The following is a 14,071-nucleotide window of genomic DNA, read 5'->3' as shown; positions in this document are numbered from 1 at the left end:
TCTCTGGCCTTCCTTCCCCAGCAGGAGTCATCCCCAATCCCTTCCACAAACACCCCAGGGCTGGGCCTCCTTTCCCAGCTGGAGTCACGTGTCCATCCTGGAGACAGTTACAGTGGTTTCAACTGACCGGGTAGAAGCCAAACGATTGGAGCTTCGGCTTCAGCATCAGTCCTTCCAGTGAACACCCAGGACTGATCTCCTTTAGGATGGACTGGCTGGATCTCGTTGCAGTCCAAGGGACTCTCAAGAGTCTTCTCCAACACCACAGTTCAGAAGCATCAATTCTTTGCTCTGCTTACTGGAGCCAGGAAACTCCCTGTCTTGGACTGAACATGCCTGAGTTGTTTTTGTCTCCCAAGCCCTCCCAGGCCAGCTGTGCCCTGCCTGTCTACAGAGCCCCCAGGGGTGCTGACTAAAAACCTCATCTGGGGGGAGGGCTCGAGGTGAAGCGAAGCAGGCGTCTTTCTCCTGCAACCAGGGGTGTCCTGCTCGACCACCCCGCAGGAGCTGCTTTCAGAGCAACGCACCTTCATTGTTTGGTCGCTCAGCTGTGTCCGCCTTTTGCAATCCCATGGACCGCAGCCCGCCAGGCTCCTCTGTACATGAGATTCTCCAGGCAAAAATACTGGAGTGGGTTGCTGTTCCCTTCTTCAGCGGTTTTTCCCGACTCAGGGATCAAACCCCAGTCTCCTGCACTGCAGACAGATTCTGTACTACTGAGCCACCAGGGAAACCCCTTCATTTACACTTAACAGACCCATCTTTACTTTTTACACACCATTGCTTCCACTTCACACAATCCTTTATTGTTTTATTGAAGCATAGTTGATATACAAGATTACACTAGCTTCAGGAGTGCAGTAAAGTAATTCAAAATTCTATAGATTATAGGCCAAAGTTACTACAAGATAATGGAGATCAATGTTATGCCAGCTGATGTGAAGAACTGACTCAATGGAAAAGGCCCTGATGCTGGGAAAGACTGAGGGCAAGAGGAGAAGGGGATGACAGAGGATGAGATGGTTGGATGGCATCATCAACTCAATGGACATGAGTTTGAGGAAACTCTAGGAGACAGTGGAGGACAGAGAAGCCTGGCGTGTTGCAGTCCATGGGGCGGCCAAGAGTCAGACACGAGTTAGTGATAGAACAACAACAGGATAACATATAATTAAATACAGAATAGAATGCTGGGACTTACCTGGAGGTCCAGTGGCTAAGGGTTCCCAGGTGGCTCAGTGGTAAAGAACCCGCCTGCCAATGCAAAAGACTTGGGTTTGATCCCCTGGGTCAGAAAGATCCCCTGGAGAAGGGAAGAGCAACCCAGGGAAACAGATGGGGAAACAGTGGAAACGGTGTCAGACTTTATTTTTGGGGGCTCCAAAATCACTGCAGATGGTGATTGCAGCCATGAAATGAAAAGACACTTACTCCTTGGAAGGAAAGTTATGACCAACCTAGATAGCATATTAAAAGCAGAGACATTACTTTGCTAACAAAGCTCTGTCTAGTCAAGGTTATGGTTTTTCCAGTGGCCATGTATGGAGGTGAGAGTCGGACTGTGAAGAAAGCTGAGCGCCAAAGAATTGATGCTTTTCAACTGTGGTGTTGGAGAAGACTCTTGAGAGTCCCTTGGACTGCAAGGAGATCCAGCCAGTCCATTCTGAAGGAGATCAGCCCTGGGTGTTCATTGGAAGGACTGATGCCAAAGGTGAAACTTCAATACTTTGGCCACCTCATGGGAAGAGGTGACTCATTGGAAAAGACTCTGATGCTGGGAGGGACTGTGGGCAGGAGGAGAAGGGGAAGGGGATGACAGAGGATGAGATGGCTGGATGGCATCACCAACTCGATGGACATGAGTTTGAATAAACTCCGGGAGTTGGTGATAGACAGGGAGGCCTGGCATGCTGTGATTCATGGGGTCACAAAGAGCTGGACACGACTGAGCGACTGAACTAAACTGAGAGTATTCTTACCTGGAGAATCCCATGGACAGAGAAGCTAGCAGGCTACAGTCCACGGGGTTGCAAAAGAGTCACACAGCTTAGCAACTGAACAACAAACAGTGGCTAAGGCTCTGCGCTGCCAGTGCACGGGGTTGGGGTTCGATCTCTGATCGAGGAGCTACATCCCTCACAGTGCAATTGAGAGTTCATATGCCACACCACATGCTGCAACTGGGATCCAGTGCAGCCAAAGAAATAAACAAATATCAGAAAAGAGTACAGTGCTACATGTAACAACCATATATATTATGGTATATGAATGTTATGTTCACATAACCATATATGTGAACAAGGCCTGAGCATACAGCTATGTAATCATCCATGCTAAGAACACAGAATAATCTCACCACTGATGGCCCATCATCCTTCCTGTAGAATCTGCATTTCAGCTGACCCCGTGGAACAGCACTTGGTGGGAAGAAGCTGGCGGGGAGACGATTATCAGGCAACTGAAGATTTATTTGGAGTCTGGAATCTGGGGCTGCAGCATGTCAACATCTTCCAGCAAAAGCTAGTGGAAGCTCGTCTCCTGCGTGCCCGGGTGACTGTCCAGGGGAGAGGAAGACCCTGCATTATTCCCAGTCATTCTTTTGTGTGCGTCTGTGCTAAACCGTATCTGACTCTCTGCGGCCCCAAGGACTGCAGCCCACCAGGCTCCTCTGTCCCATGGAGTTCTCCAGGCAAGAACACTGGAGTGGGTTGTCATGCCCTTCTCCAGAGGATCTGCCCTACCCAGGGACGGAACCCGCATCTCCTGCATTGCAGGCGGATTCTTTACCACTGAGGCACCAGGGAAGCCCAATAAATTCATTTAACTTGACACATTAGGCCTAATTCTGGCATTTTCCGCTTCCCGCTGCCTTAAACAGTATTTTGAATGGTCTCTCAGTGTGGGGATCCCCGCCCCTGCAAAGGGCTTTCCTAACCCCAGGAGGACGCGCCTTGGTGACAGTAGGGTGGGAATGGGGAGAGGTGTGCTGTTTAATTGCAAAGTGGTCGAAGGGTCACAGTGAAATGGGAACCCCGGGCGCCTCTCTGGGAAACGGCCTGTCTCCGGCAGTTCACCTCTCTTCAGCCCTTCTCCCCCGCGTGGAGGGTGTGCACGCCTCCGGGGTCACAAGGAACCTAATTGGAAGGCCAGGGCTCTGCTGACCTTCGGGTCTCCGGTTCCTCTGGGAGCCTCCAGCCCTCTGGCCCCTCTGCTCTCTCGGGACACTCCCCGGCGGCGGCCGCAGACTGCGGGGCGCCAGGAGCCTGCTCTCCTTAATCCTCCAGCTGGGGCTGGAGGCCCGTGGAGGGGCCGGAGGAGGACCCGTCCCGCCCCGCGCCACGCCGTCCCCACCGAGGGGCACTGCCCCAGCACTGACATCCCAGGGCACGACTTCTCTGCTTTCTTCCGGGTTTCAACTTTTTAAACAAGTTTTTATAGTTGCTTTACTATGTTGTGTTAGTTTCTGCTGCGCAGCAAAGTGAATCAGTTATACGTATACTTGTATCCACTCTTTTTTGGATTTCCTTCCCATTTAGGTCACCACAGAGACATCAAGAACCTCAGATATGCAGATGATACCCTTCTAATGGCACAAGGTAAAGAGGAACTAAAGACTCTCTGGATGAGGGTGAAAGAGGAGAGTGGAAAAGCTGGCTTAAAACTCAACATTCAGAAAACTAAGCTCATGGCATCACTTCATGGCAAATAGATGGGGGAAAAGCGGAAGCAGTGACAGGTTTTCTTTTCTTGGGCTCCAAAATCACTGCAGATGGGGACTGCAGCCATGACGTTAAAAAATGCTTGTTCCTTGGAAGAGAAGCTTTGATAAACCTAGACACCACTTTGCCAACAAAGGTGCTTACGAAGTGTGCTGCTGGAGGAGACTCTTCAGAGTCCCTTGGGCTGCAAGGAGATCAAGCCAGTCAACTCTAAAGGGAATCAGTCATGAACATTCAGTGGAAGGACTGATGCTCAAGCTGAAGCTCCAATACTTTGGCCACCTGATGCGAAGAGCTGACTCACTGGAAAAGACTCTGGCGCTCAGAAAGATTGAGGGCAGGAGGAGGAAGGGGCGGCAGAGGATGAGATGGTTGGATGGCATCACTGACTTGATGGACCTGAGTGTGAGCAAGCTCCGGGAGTTGGTGATGGACAGGGAGGCCTGGTGTGCTGCAGTCCATGGGGGTCCACGGAGTCGGAGATGATTTATCAACTGAACAACAAGTTGCTTTACAATGTTGTGTTAGTTTCTGCTGTACAGCAGAGTGAACCAGCCATATGTACACATATCTCCCCTCTCTCTTGGATTTCCTTCCCACCCAGGTCACCGCAGAGCACTGAGTAGGGTTCCCTGAGCTCTACAGTCGGTTCTCATCAGCTATTTTACACACGTATCAATAGTGCACATGTGTCAATCCCAGCTCATCCCACCCCCGCTTCCCCCTTGGTGTCAGAACATTTCTTCGCTTCCTCTGTGTTTCTATTTCTACTTAGCAAATAGGTTCTTCTGTGCCATTTTTCTAGATTCAACATATATGTGTGATTTTTCTCTTTCTGACTTACTTCACTCTGTGTAACGGTCTCTAGGCCTACCCACAGCTCTGCAAATGTGTATATACAATGGAGTATCACTCAGCCAAAGGACAGAATGTCTATACCAGTGAGGGTCTGGGAGGTGTAGCCTGGTGAGGGAGGGAAAGACAGTGCCACTCTTTCCACGTCCAGGAGTGGAGGACCCCTGACCCTAGGAATGCTTCCTCACTCAGGAAGGAGTGAGCACAAGCCCTGTGCAGTGTTCCCATCCAGGAAAGCTAGGGCCTCTGCCTCTGCTCCTGTCCCCTTCTGGGGCCCAAGACCCAGTAAGTCTGTCCCCCGGGCCACTGGGGCTTCCCTGGTGGCTCAGACGTAAAGAATCCGCCTGCCAGTGCAGGAGACCCGGGTTTGATCCCTGGGTTGGAAAGATCCCCTGGAGGAAGGAACGGCCACCCGATGCAGTATCTTTGCCTGGAGAAGCCCACAGACAGAGGAGCCTGGCAGGTACAGTCCATTGGGCTGTAGAGTGGGACACGACCGAGTGACTCACACTTTCACTCTTTGCATTTGACCACAGGCCATGAGAAGGATCAGGCCGGAGCAGGCGCTTCCCCCAGCCTCCCTGCCGTCCCGCCGCACACAGCCTCAGCTTCCACTGCCCTCCTGCAAACTGGGGAAGGGGAGCAGTGAGCCGGCTGGGTCAGGAGTGTCTCACCTGGCTCACCCTGCATATCAGAGGGCAAGAAGGCTCCCGGGTTCCAGCCCTGGCACAGAGCCCTCTGGGGCCCCCTTTAGATGCCACGTATTAAGACAGAGATGGGCAGGGGCCCCCAGAAGCCCCGCTCTCCCTCTGTGGTGCTCACCGGAGGGATTCAGAGACCCTACCCGAGACAGCCAGGTGTGAACTATAAATGACATTCTAACTGACATCAACAAGGGAGCATGCACGCCTCCAACAAAGACCCAACCTGCCTTGGCCCCGGGCACTGAGCCGAATCCTGGGGAGTCTTGGGAGCCGAATCCTGGAGGGTCTCGGGAGTTTGTGCAGAGGTGTTCCTTTCCCCCTGGGGCGGGGGTGGAGGAAGGAGTAGGGACTCTGACTAAGGCAAGATCATTCTTTAAGTGAATGGAGAGAGGCAACTGTGGTCTGAAGAGTGAGTGAAAGTGTGGGTCGCTCCACCACGTCCGACTCTTTGTGACCCAAGGACTGCAGCCCGCCAGGGTCCTCTGTCCATGGAACTCTCCAGGCAAGAATACTGGAGTGGACTGTCATGCCCTCCTCCAGGGGATCTTCCCAACCCAGGGACTGAACCTGGCTCTGCTGCATTGCAGGTAGATTCTTTACCATCTGAGAGGACGGGTTCATGGACAGGATGCCAAAACCACAGGCAACAAAGGCAAAAGGAGACAAAGCAGGACTACAGCCAAGTTAAAACCCTTTGCAAAACAGAAGCAGACACGCAGACGTAAACGGATGCACACCAAAGGGGACAGACGGGGTGGGAGGAGTCGGGGGCCGGGGCTGACACACACCTACTACTGACACTGTGCACAGAAGAGGTGACCAATGAGAACCTGCCGCACAGCACAGGGAGCTCTACCCAGCGCTCTGTGCGACCTGAACGGGAAGGACATCCACAAAAGAGGGGACATGCGTATATGGATGGCTGATGCATTTTGCCTTACAGCATCCTAAAACAACTACACTCCCATAAAAATTAACTTAAAAAACTTCTGTACGGCTTCCCTGGTTAAGAACTTGCCTTCCAATGCAGAGGACACGAGTTTGATCTCTGGTCCAGGAAGGCCCTTAGTGGCACAGCAACTACGTCGGGAGGCCACCACTCCCGAAGCCCATGAGCCTAGAGCCTGTGCTCTGCAACAACAGAAGCCGCTGCAATAAGAGGCCCTGGCACTGCAACCAGGGAGCAGCCCCCAGCACCACAACTAGAGAAAGCCCGTGCGCAGCAAGGAAGACCCAGTGCAGCCAAAAATAAACAAAATGAACAGGTGGTGGGTGGCGTGGGAGAGAATGGATCCATGTATATGTACGGCTGAGTCCCTATGCTGTTCACCTGAAACTATCAAACTCTGTTAATCAGCTATAGCCCAATACAAAATAAAAAATTAAAAGTTTAGACAAAATTTTAAAAATGAAAATAAAAAGATCGAATGTGGTTAATTTTAAAAAGTATCCATCATCAGGCAACACAGAGATACTGACTCTTAAGGTTTGGGGACGTTTATGCCATTATTGTTTCCTATGCATGCTTATCTGTCTGTCTGTCTACCCACCTACTCTGGCTTTGTCATCAGAAACCACACCGTGCCTGAAATCGCATATCAGATCGCTGTTGCTCTCAACGCTGGCCCTGGTCTCCTTAGGTCTTCCCGCCCCCCCCGCCCCCCATACAATTCTGTGACTTATTGGCACATTCAGTTCACAGCACCTGACCACAGCTCCTCCTGATCTAATTTAAATTCCACGGTCCATTCTGACAATAACTGTTAGTGTTCATCGCTCTGGAACAAATCACTACAAACTTGGAGTCTGGAAACGATGCCCACAGATCACCTGACCGTTGTTGTATAGGTCAGAAGTCCAGGCAGCCTCCACCGGGTCTCACGAGGCTGAAGTCAAGGTGGGGCTGGGCTGGGTTCCCCTGCGGAGGCTTCGGGAAAGAACCCACTGCCATACTCTTCCTTCACTGTTACTGGGTTTTACTGGTTGTGGTGGCCATTCCCTGTCCCAGAGGTGGATCTCCCCACTAGTCAAGGCTTCAGATGACTGGAAACAACCCGACATCTTTGTTTTTTCTTTAAAAAAAAAAAAAAAACTGCTAAAATACACATAACATTAAATTAACCATCTTAACATTTTTGTTTTTGGCCACATACGACGGCATGTGGGATCTTAGTTTCCTGAGCAGGGATCAAACCTGGGCCACCTGTAGTGGAAGACGAACTCTCAACTCCTGGACCACCAGGGAGGTCCCTAGTTTAACCATTTTTAAGTGTACAGGTCAGCAGTGTTTAATACGCTCATAATGTGGTATAACTGTCACTACCATCCATCTCCACAACTCTTTTCATCTTGCAAAACTGAAACTGTCCCCATTAAACACCAACTCCCCACCCTCCCTCTCTGAGGCCCTGCAAACCACCACTGCACTTTCCATCTCAAGGAATTTACAACTCCAGAGACCGCAGATACTCGGACGACACCACTCTAATGGCAGAAAGCGAAGAGGGACTAAGAGCCTCAAGAGAGGAGCGTGAAAAAGCTTGCTTAACACTCAACATTCAGAAAACTAAGATCATGGCATCCGGTCCCATCACTTCATGGCAAATAGATGGGGAAACAGTGGAAACAGTGACAGGTTTTCTTTTCTTGGGCTCCAAAATCACTGCAGATGATGACTGCAGCCATGAAAGTAAAAGACACTTGCTCCTTCGAAGGAAAGCTATAACAAATCTAGACAGCGTATTAAAAAGCAGAGACATCACTTTGCTGACAAAGGTCCATGTAGTCAAAGCTTATGGTTTTTCCAGTAGTCATGTACAGATGTGAGAGTTGGACAATAAAGAAGAATGAGCACCGAAGAATTGATGCTTTTGAACTGTGGTGTTGGAGAAGGCTCCTGAGAGTCCCTTGGACTGCAAGGAGATCCAACCAGTCCATCCTAAAGGAAATCAGTCCTGAATATTCATTGTAAGGACTGATGCTGAAGCTGAAGCTCCAATACTTTGGCCACCTGATGCAAAGAACTAACTCCTTTGCAAAGACCCTGATGCTGGGAAAGATTGAAGGCAGGAGGAGAAGGGGACGACAGAGGATGAGATGGTTGGATGGCATCACTGACTCAATGGACACGAGTTTCAGCAAACTCCAGGAGATGATGAAGGACAGGGAGGCCTGGTGTGCCGCAGTGCATGGGGTTGCAGAGTGAGACACAATTTAGGGACTGAACAACAACATGCAATGAGTTATATTGTAACATATTTACAAATAGTGACTATGTTTAGAAAACTGTACAAAGGCAGCTGCAGCTTCAGGCAAAGTCAAACTGCCTCCTGTCACTCCACTCCAGGTAACTGAGCTGTTCTCCTCGGCCCTCCCTGGTGGAGACTCTGAAGCTTCCACTGCTTATAAGCCTCCGTTTATTTACTTTTTAATAACTTTAGTAAGTTTTAATGACTTCACATGTTTACTTACTTAGCTTTGCCAGGTCTTGCTTGCAACATGTGGCTCAGCAGCCCTGTGGCATGAGGGATCTCAGTTTCCCGAGCAGGGATCGAACCTGCACCCCTTGCACTGCAAGGCAGATTCTAACCTGCTGGACTAACAGGGAAATCCTCCTAATTCCTTTTTTAAAAAGGGGCTTCAGAGTTTACATTTGTGATGTTACTTGTTAAAAAAACAAAGAGCATATACACATCTTTTGAAGTGTTGAAAGGAAAATAGTACTTTATATTTTTTGTTACGTTTTATAAGTGCTGAATATATTTGTTCACTTTGTTCTGTTTTGTAGACTTAAGAAGTGTTGCAAACATATCTGCAAGTATGTGAGTAAATGCCCTACAGGGTGTGATGCTGCATTATATATAAAATATGTATGTACATATATTAATTTTTGTCTCTTGAAAAAACTAAAGTTAAAACAGGAGCGTAAATTTTTTTTCCCCTACTAGCAATGAGGAGGCACCAGTTGGTTTGATGTAAGGATGGTAATATCTTTTTTTTTTCTTTTAATGTGGACTATTTTTAAAACCTTTATTGAATTTGTTACAAAATTGCTTCTGTTTCATGTTTTGGCTTTTTTGCCCAAGAGGCGTGTGGGATCTTACTCCCTGACTGGGGATGAGACCTGCACCCTTGCATCGGAAGGCAAAGTCCTAACCACTGGGCCACCGGGGAAGTACCAGGAATGGTAAAATCTCAATTATGTGGGGCATTGACCGGAGGGTGGGAGGGCAGGAACAGGAGTGGGGGTGCCCTCAGGAGACCAGGGGCGTAAGCCAGGGGGAAGATGAGGGTGGGGCAGCCAAGGAGGGGACTGGGAAGAGGCCTGCAGATGGAGGGGGCGTGAGCCGCAGACCCTGCGGCCTGTGCTGTCTGGAGACTGTCCACGGGAGAGGCTCGTGCTTCTGCCTCATGACCGCGAGAGGCACTTCCACCCGCAAAGAGAAGGATCTGGGCGGCCTGGGCTCCCAGATACTTTGCAGGTTAATGACTAGCCAAGGCCTTGCTCCCTGAGAATGAGAGGTCAACTCCTTCCAAGGAAGGGTCGCCAGCCCGGCTGGAACCAGCCTGGGAGAGGCTCAGAGGCGTTTCTGCTCCTCTCCTCCCCCAGCACCCCTCCTAAGAAAGGACTGGGGGCCCTGGAGGCAGATTTGGCCAAAGATTGGAGATGGGCAGGAACAGGTCCCTCCAGCAGGCCCCATTCGCTGTACCACCTGCGGCTATCCTAAAGCAGGCCTCAGATGCTGCAAATCCCAACAGGAGTCCTTCATCGCTGACTGCTTTGCATTCATTGTGATTTTTTTTTTAATGTATTGTTAAAATATTATATATTTGGGGGCTTTCCTGGTGGTCTAGTGGTTGAGAATCCACCTGCCAATGCAGGGGTCACAGGTTCGATCCCTGCTCCGGGAAGACCCCATATGCCTCAGGGCTACCAAGTCTGTGCACCACAGCACTCAGCCCTCGCACCCTTGAGCCTGTTCTCCGAAGCAAGAGGAGCCCCTGCAGTGAGAAGGCTGAGCGCTGCGACTGCAGAGTAGCCCCGCTCGCTGCAGCCAGAGAACGCCTGCACCGCGGCGGAGACAGCACGGCCACAAGTCAATCTTTTAAAAAATATTACACATTTAGGACTTCTGCATGGTGCCAGTGGTAAAGAACCTGCCTGCCAGTGCGGGAGACGTAAGAGACATGGGTTTGATGTCTGGGTCAGGAAGATGCCCCAGAGGAGGGCATGGCAACCCACTCCAGTATTCCTGCCTGGAGGATCCCATGGATAGAGGAGCCGGCTGCAGTCCACAGGGCCACAAATAGTGGGACATGACTGGAGTGACTTAGCAGGCATGCACTGGCAGTCATGAGGTGAGGAGCTCGCCATCCAATGCAGGGGGCGAGGGTTCGATCCCTGGTCGAGGAGCTAAGACCCCCACGTGCCTCGTGGCCCGAAAACCCCAAAACATAAACAGACGCAATACTGTAACAAATTCAAATTCAATGAAGACTTTAGGAATGGTCCACATTTTAAAAAATATTTAAAAAAAAAATAAAGGAAAAACATTACACGTCTTGATGACCGAGTTTTCTACTGCCTCCCTAGACTTTGGGAGTCTAGAGTTTTCTACTGCCTCCCTACTCACCCCAACCTGGGCCCCTAAATGCATGAGATGTGCTGGGCGCTTGCTGATTCCAGTCCTGTGAGATTTGCCACGTGGGTCGTTCCTTTCCAACTGGGAGCACAGGGATGTGTGGCGAGAAATGACCCCAGCTTCCCGGTGCTAATTAACACCCAGAGGCAGAGGCTGGAGTGTGGCCGAGTATCTCCAGTGGAGTGGAACTCTGGATTCCCTGAGTGAGGCAGACTGGGTGGGAGGGGTGGGGGTGTGGGGAGGGGGCATTCCAGGAGGGACAGAACTTGTGCGCACTCGGAGAACTCATGGCCTGTGTCCAAAACCCAGGGCCAAGAAGGGCTTCGTGTGTCCCAGCGGAAAAAAGAGACACGCCTGGGAGAGCACAGAGAGCTTGGGAAGGCAGAAGCCACCTGTTCCCAAGCATGTGGCTGTGCACTGCCTCTATCAAAACATGGGGAGGCCTGGATGGGCGTGGGACTCGGTGGGAGAGCGGATACGTGGACGTGGGTGGCTGAGCCCCTTCACTGCTCACCTGAGACTATCACAACACTGTTTGTTGACTGGCTCTACCCTAGTACAAAAGAAATATTTAAAGAAAGAAAGAAAAAACACACACACACACACAGTGCGGGGACTTCCTTGGCAGTCCAGTGGTTAAGACCTCACCTTACGATGCAGGGAGTGAGAGTTTGATCCCAGGGTGGGAAACTGAGATCCCACATGACTCACGGCCCCAAAAACCAAAACATAAAACAGAAGCAAAACTGTAACAAACTCAATAAAGATTTTAACAGTGGTGGTTGAGTCTCTCGGTTGTTTCTGGCTGTTGCAACGCCCAGGCTCCTCTGCCCACAGCATTTCCCAGCCCAGAATACTGGAGTGGGTTGCCATTCCTCTCTTCAGGGAATCTTCCTGATCCAAGGATTGAACTCAACGTCTCCTGCACTGCAGGCAGATTCTTTACCACTGAGCCACCAGGGAAGACCAATGGTCCACATCAAAAAATCTTTAAAAAGAAATAATACAAAACAAAAATAGCCAAGAGAGACTACTACGCTGTTATGAGCTGAACTCTATGCCCTCTAAATTCATTCACTGAAGTCCTGATCCCTCGCGGCCCCCCAGAAGCTCAGATTGTGCCTGAGCTTGGAAATAGGCTTCTCAGTCTTCAGAGAGTCTAGATTTAGTCTTTTCAGTCTGCAGATAGTTAAAGTAAGGTGCAGTCATTAGGGCGGGCCCTAATCCAACCATCAGCACCCTCATAAGAGGACAGAGTCTGGACACGCGCGGTGAAGACCGTGCGAGGTTACTGGGAGGAGGTGGCCGTCTGACGCCACGGAGAGGGGACGCGGGAGAGACCTGCACCCCCGACACCCTCATCCCAGATTTCTGGTCTCCAGGGTCGTGAGACAACACACTGCTCTTGTTTCAGCCCCCCTGGCCTGTGCTGCCCTGTTACGGCGGTACTAGCAGACTCACACGACTTAACACCCCAAATAAAAGCACAGCGCTTCCCCAATGTTCACTGCAGCACTGTTTACAATAGCTGAGACATGGAAGCAACCTACATGTCCACTGACAGAGGATAGATAAAGAAGATGCGGCACATATATACAGTGGAATATTACCCAGCCGTTAAAAAGAAGGAAATAATGCAACAACACGCATGGACCTAGAGAGTGCCGTACTGAGTGAGGTCAGACAGAGAAGGGGAAACGCCATGCAACACCCCTTACATGTGGAGCCTAAAAGAAAGGGTGCAAGTACACTTATTACAAAACAGAAAGAGACTCACAGACTTTGAGAATGAACTTACCGTTGCAAGGGGAAGGGACAGTTAGGGAGTTTGGGATGGATATGTACACACGGCTATATTTCAAATAGATAAGCAACAAGGACCTGCTCTACAGCACACGGAACTCTGCTCAGGGTTATGTGGCAGCCTGGATGGCAGGGGAGTTTGCGGGAGAGTGGGTCCATATGTATGTATGGCTGAGTCCCTTTGCTATCCACTTGAAATTATCACAACATTGTTAAGCAGCTACACCCAATACAAAACAAAAAGGTAAAAAAATAAATAAAAGGACAGTGCCAGATTTATTTTTTCCCCTAAGGAGGGAGAGCTCTGCTAGTCAGGCAGTCTCTCTGTCCTGGGTGGACTGATCTCATGCAGGATTTGGCGTTGGGAGGGTGGCAGACCTTTGGAGGCATCAACAGCTTCATGCCATCTGTAGGACTGTGGTCTCTCAAGTGAGATCCCTGCTGACTGGCTGGCACCCGGAGGCGTGTTTACCAGAGTGAGTCCACCCTTGATGGGCTCTTTCACTGGCTGAGTTTGCAGGGTAGAGCGCTGACATGGATTGTTTGGCTTGCAAAAGCACGTTCGCTGAGGCAAGCCACTGCGGAGCGGCTGAACGGGTTTCTAACGGATGCTGGTTGGCGGCCTGCTTCTCTGGCTGTCTTTTCCAAAGCTTGTGGGAACTCTCCAACACTCCACTTGCAGCATGGTGGTGGTCCCCAAGACTGTCGGCTCCATAAGAAAAGGAGGATGATCTGAATTGCTCATAAAGGGGGCTGAGCACCAAAGAATTGATGCTTTTGAACTGTGGTGTTGGAGAAGACTCTTGAGAGTCCCTTGGACTATAGGGAGATAAAATCAGTCAATCCTAAAGGAAATCAACCCTGAATATTCACTGGAAGCACTGATGCTGAAATTGAAGCTCCAGTACTTTGACTACCTGATGCGAAGAACCAAGTCATTGGAAAAGGCTCTGATGCTGGGAAAGATTGAGAGCAGGAGTAGAAGGGGACAACAGAGGATGAGATGCTTGGATGGGCATCACCAACTCAAGGGAAATGAATTTGAGCAAGCTCCAAGAGATAGTGAAAGACAGGGAAGCCTGGTGTACTGCAGTGTGGGGGAGCTTCCCAGATCAGGGACTGAACTCCTGACGCCTGCATTGGCAGGCGGGTTCTCTACCACTGAGCCACCACAGAAGCCCAAGCTTCAGTGTGATTGATTGATTGTCACCTCACTATGTCTATCCTCACACGCGCACATTGGTGCATGCACACACCCTCCAAAACATAAGTATATATTGAGGAACACTGGCTTTTTGAATAGTAATATGATGTAGTCATTTATACAGTGATACAAGTGGAGCTTCCA

The 14,071-nt window shown here is 50.2% G+C and overlaps 1 protein-coding gene across 18 annotated transcripts in view; it reads right to left on the bottom strand.

The window, feature by feature from the left end:
- Window positions 1–14,071, bottom strand: part of LOC147354792 (uncharacterized) — a 197,226-nt gene that overhangs the window by 160,018 nt on the left and 23,137 nt on the right. For 13 of the 18 annotated variants that reach the window (XR_015146593.1, XR_015146596.1, XR_015146597.1 and 10 more), the window contains one exon: window positions 2,357–2,554. The exons of 2 other annotated variants lie outside the window; for them this stretch is intronic. Coding sequence is in view for 2 of the 16 variants with exons in the window: in XM_086354942.1 (XP_086211068.1) it covers window positions 2,357–2,373 (17 nt within the window). In the remaining 14 variants the exon portion in view is untranslated. Of the gene's footprint in view, window positions 1–1,201; window positions 1,255–2,356; window positions 2,555–14,071 lie in introns of all 18 variants that reach the window. 3 more of the 18 variants (XR_015146598.1, XM_086354929.1, XM_086354930.1) reach the window with 1 other exon arrangement.

This window comes from Bos grunniens, chromosome 18 (assembly GCF_055505025.1).
Source record: "Bos grunniens cultivar Pamir isolate PY7600 chromosome 18, Bosgru_T2T1.0, whole genome shotgun sequence".
NCBI lineage: Eukaryota > Metazoa > Chordata > Mammalia > Artiodactyla > Bovidae > Bos > Bos grunniens.
The sequence above is the reverse complement of the archived record's forward strand: the minus strand, read 5'-3'. Positions and strand labels throughout refer to the sequence as shown.